Source organism: Aplysia californica, unplaced genomic scaffold (genome assembly GCF_000002075.1).
Source record: "Aplysia californica isolate F4 #8 unplaced genomic scaffold, AplCal3.0 scaffold00103, whole genome shotgun sequence".
NCBI classification, from domain to species: Eukaryota; Metazoa; Mollusca; class Gastropoda; order Aplysiida; family Aplysiidae; genus Aplysia; species Aplysia californica.
Genome location: NW_004797373.1, coordinates 1,177,127 through 1,187,790, shown reverse-complemented (window position 1 = coordinate 1,187,790; position 10,664 = coordinate 1,177,127). Strand labels below are relative to the sequence as shown.

At 40.8% G+C, this 10,664-nt stretch overlaps 1 protein-coding gene across 1 annotated transcript; it reads left to right on the top strand.

Moving 5' to 3' along the window:
* Window positions 1-154: 154 nt before the first annotated feature.
* LOC101851258 lies at window positions 155-10,143 on the top strand. Its single transcript, XM_035968990.1, has 11 exons — window positions 155-287; window positions 1,383-1,645; window positions 2,646-2,810; window positions 3,971-4,146; window positions 5,083-5,219; window positions 6,061-6,255; window positions 6,799-6,975; window positions 7,712-7,918; window positions 8,625-8,728; window positions 9,368-9,639; window positions 10,115-10,143. The coding sequence occupies exons 1-11, from the start codon at window positions 237-239 to the stop codon at window positions 10,141-10,143; spliced, it is 1,776 nt and encodes a 591-aa protein (XP_035824883.1). The 5' UTR covers window positions 155-236.
* The last annotated feature ends 521 nt before the right edge of the window (window positions 10,144-10,664 follow it).

Here is a 10,664-nt window from a genome sequence, read left to right as displayed (position 1 = left end):
AGAGAGAGAGAGAGAGAGAGAGAGAGAGAGAGAGAGGGGGGGGATTGTGAGTATGGGCAATGAAAATGGTATCTTAGTGCAAGCAGCTCGTCAATCATTTGTTTTTTTTAACTTATTTAATCTCCACAAATGTAATTATTATAATGTGCAAGTCTCCAGCTGAACATTTCGTCCCTTTTACGCAGGAAATATTTATTGTGAGGTTTTTTTGGGCTAAAAGTGAACTGAATACAAAGATGGATCAAAACCAAGAAACTGTTTCTGGGTCTCAGAGACAGACATACTCGGTAAGGATTTAAAAAATTTGTAATTAAATTTTTTTTCTTTTTCTTTTTTTTTTGGGGGGGGGCGGGGATATTTTTTCAAGTAATATTTTGTTGTTTGTTGATTGTGTTTGTTTTTGTTTTGTCATTTTTTGTTTGTTTGTTTTTGTTTGCTTTTGCATTCTTTTCATGTATTGTCCTCTTTGGTGTTGCTCTTTTCATCGTTATTTTCAAACTTTGCAAGTCTAAGTTTCTCGAGACTGCTCCTTTAAAGTAATAGTTCTCTCTATTCGCCAACCTGCTAGATTTTTTTTTCTTTATAAGAAACATTGAAACAACTGTTGCTGCACGTTTTGTGGTTGCTGCATTAATTTTTGTCATTGCCGTCGTCATTACAATGTTGTTGTTGTTGTTGTTGTTGTTGTTGTTGTTGTTGTTGTTGTTGTTGTTGTTGTTGTTGATGATTATTGTGGAGGTCGAGTTACTTGTGTTGTTATTGTTGTTGTTGTTATTCAAATCACTATTGTTGTAGTTATTGGTAGTGGTAGTGATACGCTGTTACCCCCTGTCATTGTTGGAATTTCTTCTGCCCTACTGCTACATACTTTTATTAACACTTGCTACTACTACTACTACTACTACTACTACTACTACTACTACTACTACTACTACTGCAACCACTCCCTTCCCTCAAATAAAAACATTAATCAGAAGTAAAAGACCTAGGCTTCTGATCTGTAACAAAGAAAGATATAGAAGGTAATTTTTTACCATCATCCATCAAAATCCTTCCACCTTAACCATCTTGTTACAAGTATTCGTATGACCTTAGAGCATGCATCAGAATAACATTGGGTTACAGTTAGTATACGGAGTATGTATCTAACTAAAGATGATTATTTTTTATATCACTGTTCATTTATATCACGCATGACTGTGTGTGTGTGTGTGTGTGTGTGCGTGTGTGTGTGTGTTCGTGTGTGCGTGTGTTCGTGTGCGTGTGTTGGTGTGTTCGTGGTGAAACACCAAACCAATGTGCCAGGATCTAGACAATAAAGATGCATCTAATCATACGGTCTCTTAAAATAATCGATAACATAAATTTTTTATCGACAAAAGTCCAACATTCAACGCATGGAACGCCAGCCCTCCAAGACCCTGGGGGTGGGAACTCTCCGCCAGGTGGCACTCAGCAGTCTGCAGACGATGTTGACCAACCTGTGCAACATCCGGGTCAAATTAGATTGCTTACGTCACGACAAGAAGTTCTGCTCCAACAAGGAGCTAGCCATTATGACGTCAGTGGACGAGAGCGCCATCAGGGAGCAGTTGGACGAGAGGCTGAAGTTTGTGTTTCCCGAACAGGCAGGGAAAATTGAGATGTACGTATCAAAATATGGAAACCACCCCCCCCTTTCCCAAAGGCCGTATTGATAATCTTTAACCCTTTCAAGAATGAGAGGTTTCCATGTATGTTGTATAGCCGAGATGTTGTTCTCGTTGTTGCTGCTGCTGTTTTTGTTGCTGTTGTCGTTGTCGTCGTCTTCGTTGTCATCGTCGTCGTTGTTGTTGTTGTTGTTGTTGTTGTTGTGTTTTTGTTGTTGCTGTTATCGATCCAGTAACAGCTAGGCCCTCACCCTCCTATCTTATGCCATGTGTGCAGGTTTGCTGCAGTAGCTGCTATGTTCCATAGAGCGTGTCGTAAATCTTAGGTCTCGGAGGGAGTATTGTAGTATAGATGAGATAAAAATGGAATGTTCATTCCAGAAAGATTAAAAACAAAGTCATAATAACTTTCCCCTCATTTCCGAATACGAAACTGCAAAAGTTGTAGTTATATCCGCAAAAACTTCCTCTATAAGGCCTATAAAAAAATGAAGAGAACACAACTGTGAAGAGGTTAAAATCCTTGGAGAATAATATGAAATGATAATCTATTGCTTTTCCTATTCATTAATTAGTCTATTTACTCATTTATTCTGTTCTTTTATGTTGTTGAGGTTTTTGAATTAGTTTTTTTCTTAATTAACGGCTGGACAAGGAAATTCTTTTCGTGTTTCAGAACAGCTCAAAATGTATATCTCTGAACAGTCAACTTATTAAAACATTAATTGATTTCGTTAACTGTTTCCATTTACATAACATTTCTGTTTTTGCTTCTCTGGAATATAAACTGTTTCATAAGAATAAAGAATATCTATGATACAGACCTTTAAGGGGACTTTTTAGTACTTTCTTCAGAAATAATATACTTAGTCTAGGAAAAACAATAACGAAATAAAGGGGCTCTTGCAAAATAAATAGTCACTAAACTTACAGGCATTGTTCACATCTCTGAATAGTCCAACTAACATACTGTAACACCTGACTTCCCGTCCACAGCTTCCAAGAGGTCACTGACCTGATCGTCAAAGATCGCTCATCACGTGACATGCTCAACCACATCCTCAAGATCTTCCGCTTGTGTGTGGGCGTAGTCAAAGAGTGGGGTGTGGAGAACGAGGTTTTTGTGGGTGTGGTACCCACTGAAGGCAACGGCTATTTCAGGTTGGTCTGATGAACTAAATAAAGTGGAGTCTCGAGATTATATATATAATATTATATATGTATGTATATACATAAACAAAGTAGATAATTTTACAGAACCTTCTCCTCTGTGCAAATTAAAAAGTAATCAACACTTTACGCCCCACCTGATCGACACAAATTAATGTATTACACTTTAGGAGACGAACTGTGTCGACTGTGCGCAAGGCTGGGAGTTGGCAAATGAAACAATTTTTTTGCCTGCTCGTCTCTCTTGTAGGATATCAAAAAAAGCTGTTGAAAACTTAAACTTTCTTTCGATCAAGTTCAGCTAACGTTCTTATATTTTTTATAGTGTTGTTGTCTGTTGTGATATCTCATGTGATATGTACATTTTGTCAGCTTTACTTCTTATTTTTTCATATTGAATTTTAATGAGAGTAATATATAATTTAAATTTGTATGTATACCTGCATGTGTTTTTACTGTCCTGTACAGCCAAGAAAAAGTTCCCCCTGGGATTATAAAGTATTATCTTATCCTATCGTATCTTGTGATATTGCTGCTGGTGTTGCTGTTGTTGGTAGTGGTGTGGTAGTGGTTTTGCAGGCGATTAGATCTAGAGAAAATGTGGTGTTTTTTCCTCCATCTTTAAAATTTTTATTTTTTTTGGAGAAACGAAGTTGTTGGGTTTTTTAATTTCTCTATTTTGTTATTTTCCCACGGGTCAGAAACTCTGTGTCTTTCGCCCTTAAAAAACATACTTTCTTTCTTCTTTCTATCAGGTTCAACCTTAAAGAAACCCCTGAACCTTTATACTTTCTTCTTTCTATCAGGTTTAGTGTTGAGGAAGCCTTTGAACATTAACATAACTTCTTCTTTCTATCATTGCGAAGCCCCTGAACATTTATACTTTCTTCTTTCTATCATTGACAAATCCCTTGAATCGGGTTCAGTGTTGAGGAAGCCTTTGAACATTGACATGCTTTCTTCTTTCTACCGTTTGACGAACCCTTGAACATTTATACTTTCTTCTTTCTATCATTGGCGATGCTCCTGAAAATCTATACTTTCTTCTTTCCTATCAGGTTCTGCGTTGACGAAGCCTGGCACATTTATACTTTCTTCTTTCTATCATTTGACAAAGCCCTTGAAAATCTATACTTTCTTCTTTCCCTCAGGTTCACCGTCGACGAAGCGCTAAACTGCCTGCAGCTGACCTGGAGTCGTGACGTCCTGTGTGCGGAGTTCCTGGAAAGCGTCACTTCGATGTGTCAGGCGGTCCGGGACGAGAGGAGACAGTACACACCCGCCGAGTACCTGGCTCTGGAGGCTGCCTACAACGCCATAGGGAAAGGTGGGGCTAGAGTTGTTGTGTGTTTGATCTTGTGTGTTTGGTTGTTCGTTTGTTTTTTGGTGTGTTTTCTTTTTTTGTTCTGGCGGCTCGTCGGTTGCTGGGGTGGAGTTGTTGATTTTTTTTCTATCTTGTTTCTTTGTTTGCAAATTTTGTTGTTGTTTTTTTTGTTGTTTTTGTGCTGGCGGCTCGTCGGTTGCGAGTACCTGGCTCTGGAAGCTGCCTACAACGTCATAGGGAAAGGTGGGGTAGAGTTGTTTAGTTTTTTTTTCCATCTTGTTTCTTTGTTTGCAAGTTTGTTTTTTGTTTGTTTTTGGTTTATGCTGGCGGCTCGTCGGTTGCGAGTAACTGGCTCTGGAGGCTGCCTACAACGTCATAGGGAAAGGTGGGGTAGAGTTGTTGTTTGTTTGATCTTGTATGTTTGGTTGTTCGGGGTTTTTTTGTTGCTTGCAGCTCGTCGGTGTGTACCTGCAATAATATGCTGTTGTTGTCAGCATTTCAAGTACTGTTGAATATGTTGTTGTTGTTGTTGTTGTTGTTGTTGTTGTTGTTGTTGTTGTTGCCGTTGTTGTTGTGATTGGTGGTGATGTTGGTGAAAGGTGGTGGTAAATGTGTTGGTGGTGGTAGGGAAGCTGATGGCGGAAGTGGTGATGATTACTATGGTAGTGAGGGTGGAGGTGGTTGAGCTCTTTTCAAAAAGATTTTTCTGTCTATGTTAAACACAGCTCTTCCTATCCTTTTATTATCTTTTCTTTTGTTAATATATTTTGCCATATTGTTGTCGTTGTCGTTGTTGATATTACTGCCGGTGTTGCTTTCGATGATCATGTAGTGGTAAAGGTTACTCAGGCGATCAGAGAAAAGTTGTTTCTTTTCCCCTCTAACTTTCGTTTTTCACACGTCACCAATCGCATCAACTCTTTGTGTATAACATCCCAGGTGGTCAGATCACCTGCAAGCCGCATCGTCCTCATGGGTCGCCCGGGTTCAGACCCCACTGCCAGACCTACATGTCGCTCACGGATCCCGGAGATGGTCATCTGTTGGGCACCACCCGCTTCAACGAGTGGATGCAGGTATGACCTGGACGTTGTAAACCAGATACTGTTTTGCTCTCTTTAGTTATTTTCTCCATCACTATGGAAGAACCAAGAAAATCTGTAGGGTCAGCAGAACTAGTGGGGACCAAAACAAATTGAGGACAATAATTAATTTTGTCGGTTTTATTTCATTTAGGCCAGGGCGCTAGCACTAGTCACACCAACAAGGATGGAAGAATATTTCATCCTTCTCAGCCTTTTCCATGAACTCGCTCTCCATGGCCTCGACCCCCCCCCCCCCCACACACACATCCTTTTCCCCTTCAAAATGTAGGTGTTTTTCGCCCCCTCGAGACCATTTTGAAGGCAGGCTTTGACCTTACCTGTCAGGGACTGCCAGGGTTGATAGGGATACAACTTTCCCACTTCCCGTCAGACTGTTAGTTTACTTGGAATCACGATGACGACACCCCGGATGGTGCTCATTTGAATCTTCAACAGATGTATCCTGGTTCTTTACATACTTTGCGTTGACAGAGATAGAAAAAGGATAGTTGGCAGGTGGTGCTCTGGTGTGGTTTTCTCCTTCTTTCTTATAAACGCTTGTTGATCTTATCTCTCCTCCTTCTTTTTGTGTTTGTTATTCCCTTGTAACACCTGTAATCTTTAGCTCTTTCTTGACCTTATTCGATTCCTAAAGCAAAATTGTTAACAGGTGGAAAGAGCTCCCATACGTGGAAAGTGTCTTTTTTCACAACAGCATGATGACCCAAAAATGACCTGGCATAGAGTGGAGACCCTGAAAATTCGAACTGTGTCAAGTAAGTTCTGAATTGGAGACTTAAAATTAACTTTTCCATTTACCTTTTCTTCCCAGGGAGCCATCATCCACGTGGAACATCTTGAGCGGCCTCGCCACCTCCCTCGGGAGAACATCGAGTCGTACCGCGTGCCGTCGCTTCTCGAGTTCTCCAAGATACGGCTCCATGTCGGGTCCGCAGCTCCCACCACTTACTTCGTTGGACGCCGCATGAAAGATTCGGGCAACTTTGAGGAGGATTTCCTCAAACTGGTGAGATCATCATCATCATTGCCTTTCTCACCCTGCACCAGAGTATAGACCACGGACAAACACTTTCCACCTTCCTCTATCCTGTTCTAGCCTCTTGATGTTATTCCATGTCTTCCCACTTTTCTGTACATTAGTTTTTGTAAATAAACTGGTGAGATAGCGAAGACAAAATGCTGTCTTGTTTGGTTTTATCCTTTCCCTTCTTTTGTCTGTTTTATCTCATCTCAGATTAAACCAGCTCGGCGCTTTTACATTGGTCTCAAAACCGTTCCCGCGGGCCAATTTACAACCCCAGGACGATATTTTGCGGCCCCTACTTGACATTAAAGTTCGATGCTGGTGCTAATTTTATTTTAGTTAGTGTGTCTGAGCTATGAAAAAAAAATGAGCTCTTAGGTTGGGGTACACAGAAGAAAAATTATTTTTTTTCTATCGTCATTTACAAGAGGTAAATACCACCCACGTACCCCCCCCCCCCCCCGGCTCATTGTCTATTTACACCGCACACTCACGCAATCAGATCAAATAATTGTGTTCCCCCAGATCCACATGACGTCCTCCGCAGCCAGTGCAGCCTTCTACCAAGGGAGTGCCGAGTGCAAAGTGTCCATGGAAGGACTGACCACAGGTCAAGCCGTGCGCTACATGAGGGCGCTGCGAGCTCAAGTGAACAGGGATAGGTACACACAGTACCTGAGCGCGGCCTGGAATCTGAATCAGGTGCCGCAACATTTCTTGATTAATTACGTCATACAAAGTTCATAGGTCAAGGTCACTTGTTTTCCCGTTTCAGAATCTTTTCTTTACTTTTTTATCTTTACTTTTGTTTCGTTATCTTGTCAGAAGGAGGGAGGGAGGTTGTTTGGGGGTTAAGGTTTAGGGGTTTCTTTTAGCTATCCAGCTATCTTTACTTTTGTTTCGTTATCTTGTAGGAAGGTGGGAGGAAGGTTGGTAAGGGGTTGGGGTTTTTTTTAGCTATCCAGCTAGATAATGTTGATTAGCTTTCTGAAAGCACAGGCACACATTGCAGATTTCTTGTTCCATCATTTGTTCTTCCAGGATTCGCTACTATATTTCTAGTACTTATTTATTTATTAGACTGGTCTTCTTCTTCTTCTTCGTCATCTTCTTCTTCATCTTCTTCTTCTTCTTCTTCTTCTTCTTCTTCTTCTTCTTCTTCTTCTTCTTCTTCTTCTTCTTCTTCTTCTTCTCCTTCTTCTTCTTCTTCTTCTTCTTCTTCTTCTTCTTCTTCTTCTTCTTCTTCTTCTTCTTCTTCTTCTTCTTCTTCTTCTTCTTCTTCTTTAGATCTGAAACAAACATTAGCGATCATGGTTCGCTACTTTCTTATCTATCCAGATGCCCTAAAACAACACATGAGGATATTAATATTTTCTTGGTCCTGTAGAATAATTTGTCAGACCAATCTAATGAGCAACACTCCCTCTCCCATCCCCAGATTGTACTGGATGACCATGACCGGGCTGCGACCCGTGAGCTCAAGGAACGAATCGAGATCGCCAATAGAGCCATCGAGATCACCGCCCTGGGAGGGTTTGACAAGGTCACGTGGGATGGAGCCAGCGACACCTACCCGTCCAAGTGCATCATGTACCAGCTGACCTTTGAAGAGGCACTGACCCTGAACCATGTTGCCCATGAACAGGTACCAACTATTTTTTAAAAATGTTACTTTAGGCAGTTGTTTTATTACGCTATGTCAGCTTCAATAAGAATTTCCCCCTTCCCTCAGCAACCTTTGTTTTAGTTTTAGTAAGAGTTTTACTGCACTTGCGACACAATAAGGTCATATTACTATTATAGGTGCCGAATGATTAGAGGTGTTACAAGAGAGTAACAAACAGAAAAAAGAAGGAGGAGAGAACAACACTCACACTCTCCTCCGGAGGAGAGATAAGGACGATAGATGTTTGATAGGACAGAAAAATCAAACCACACCAGAGCACCCGTCAACCACCCACAACCTTTGTTTCGTTTCTTGGAAGTAAGATTCAACGCAGTCGGTTTAAATCTGAGTTACTTTGATTCAAATCTAGGGTGCTGAATATTATTTTTTTAGTTTCCGATCGAACACAGCCTGGGGAAAGGTGTGTTCTTATCTTAAATAATTTTATCAGGAACCAGGTCAAAGGTTACTTACTAATAAATAAACGTTCAAAGAATCTAAAGAAATGAAAATGGTTTTTTTTAAATTGGTTTTTTCTTTTTTTTCCCCCTTTCCCCTTATGTTTTCAGGACGAGTGTTTTCTTTTATATCGTTTTTTGGTATTTGTTTTTTCCCTTTCATATCGTTACTGCAACTATAATAATAATGTTAAACACTATACTCATCATTTGTCCTATAACCACAGGGAATCGTGACCTACTTTTCGGCTGGCTTCAAGTTTGATGAGATCCAGCATGCCGTGTTCGCAGGAGTTGACGGAATCGGTATCGGCGGTGCTCAAGTTTTGAGGTTTGTCACAAACGCAGATTTAGGTAGATGGATCCCAGCGCATTGAGAACATTTTATTATTACGCCCTGACTTAACTATAACATTAACTCAACTGTAGACGCATTGTGAACAAACATTAAAACTAGTAGCGGTTATTCGTAAAACGAAAATAAATCATTCGTTATAAGATAATCCCCCACCCCCAAAGAAAGCATCACCCCCACGGGAAAGCACCCCCCCCCCCCCCACACACACACACACACTGTTACTCTCATCTGCGTATCTAATGACTACAAAAGTATTCCAGACATTTAAACGGAGATCAGATTCTCAAATATTCTTAACATCTCGCCTTGCTTTTTAAATGACGACAAATGGTCGCTTTTAAGGACAAGCGGGGGTTGCCAGAAATCTGGACTTACACCAAAAGTGGGCATTGCCCTACCTATAGGAGAAGTTTGGTTTCATTGGTGTGTATGTTTGTTTGGTTATAAAGAAAACACTCCTGGTCTTTCAAAGAAACTGAAAAAAGGGCCAAAACTTTACCATCAATTTTCTCAAAACAGCATTTTTCGGGATAGCCCCTTGTGCTTAAAAGCTAACAAATGAGCTAAAAGGCCATACTAATACTCCTAATCAACCATTGTCCGCCCCACCAGATACATGGACTCAACCAGTGGCATGCACGGCCCGTATATGGAGGAAAACATCCCTGTGATCATGGCAAGGAGGGACGAAGCGGCGTGGTCAACTAGGGGTCGAGGGGTCAAGCTCCTCACACGTCTGGACACGATGTTCTTCGAAGGTTCGATCAGCAGGCCAAGGAATGACCAGAGGCAGAGGCTGTTTGAGTATCTCCTGGCCCAAGACTTGGGCAAGATTGAGTCCGTGTTGGCTGACCTGGATGCAGTTATGTCTCTGGAGGTGATTGGTTTGGTTTTTGTTTTAGCTTTTTGTAAAGTATTACAGCGCTTTCAACACATTTAGGTCATAAAAGTGCTGATGATTAGAGGCGTTTCAAGAGAGTAACGAACAAACAAAACAAAAAAAGAAAAGGAGGAGAAAAGAAAGGACGATCGACGTTTGATAAGAAAGAGCAAACCACACCTGAGCACCCGCCAACCACTTACGATGATTGATGGTAAAATTGTTACTTCCCATTCGTTACAGTTTATATCATTAATGAGGCGGCATGCTTTATCCTCTCAAATTGTCATCATCAATCACTGCTATTCAGTTAGAACCTGGGTGTCAAGGTCATCCTGGTTGAACGGTATAGGGCGTCTCAGAAGACATAATGTGGATATACTCGATAAAGCGTTTTCCCCACGAGAAAAATCGTTTCTTTTGTTTACACAGGCAATATAGTATAAGTGATGTTTCTTTGAATATTGTATATGCCTCAGCCAGAGACTTTTTCCCCCCTCATGACTGAAAGCCAACAATCATCTTCCTAGAATGCTTGTAAATTTTGGGGAATTTCAGATTACTGTTTTTACCACCAGCGCATTGTAAGGGGGTATGTTGTACTCCAGTTTCATCACAAAAATTGAGAAAATTGAGCGCAGTGCAGTAATGAAGTATTTCTTCTTGCAAGGCAAGCAACTACAGGAGATTTTTACGGAGATGCATGCCATATATGGAACTGATTGCCCATCCTATGCTGTGATAAGCATTTTGGTGTAAAAAAAATGATTATGAGGTCAACGACGCGGTAGAGGGCTGGTTTTCTGACATAGAGAGGGTCCTCTTTTCTCAAGGTCTTTTCAAGGTCATACACAGATGTATAACTCTGGGAGGCAACTACATAAAGAAAGAATAAGCTTAGTACCTAATTTCAGCTTTCTACTTTTATTCCTTCATGGTCAGATAAAAAAATTTTGGTATGCCCCTCGTATATCTATCTTGTTTTCACCACTCCTTCTCTCTCTCTCTCTCTCTCTCTCTCTCTCTCTC

What these genes read in the sequence shown, in the direction of transcription:
- LOC101851258 (XM_035968990.1), top strand. Translation starts at nt 237, where the DNA reads ATGGATCAAAACCAAGAAACTGTTTCTGGGTCTCAGAGACAGACATAC. An exon ending in CGGCCTGGAATCTGAATCAG is followed by an intron (nt 6,976 to 7,711) that starts GTGCCGCAACAT and finishes TCCCATCCCCAG; the next exon opens with ATTGTACTGGATGACCATGA. An exon ending in TATGTCTCTGGAGGTGATTG is followed by an intron (nt 9,640 to 10,114) that starts GTTTGGTTTTTG and finishes TATATGCCTCAG; the next exon opens with CCAGAGACTTTTTCCCCCCT.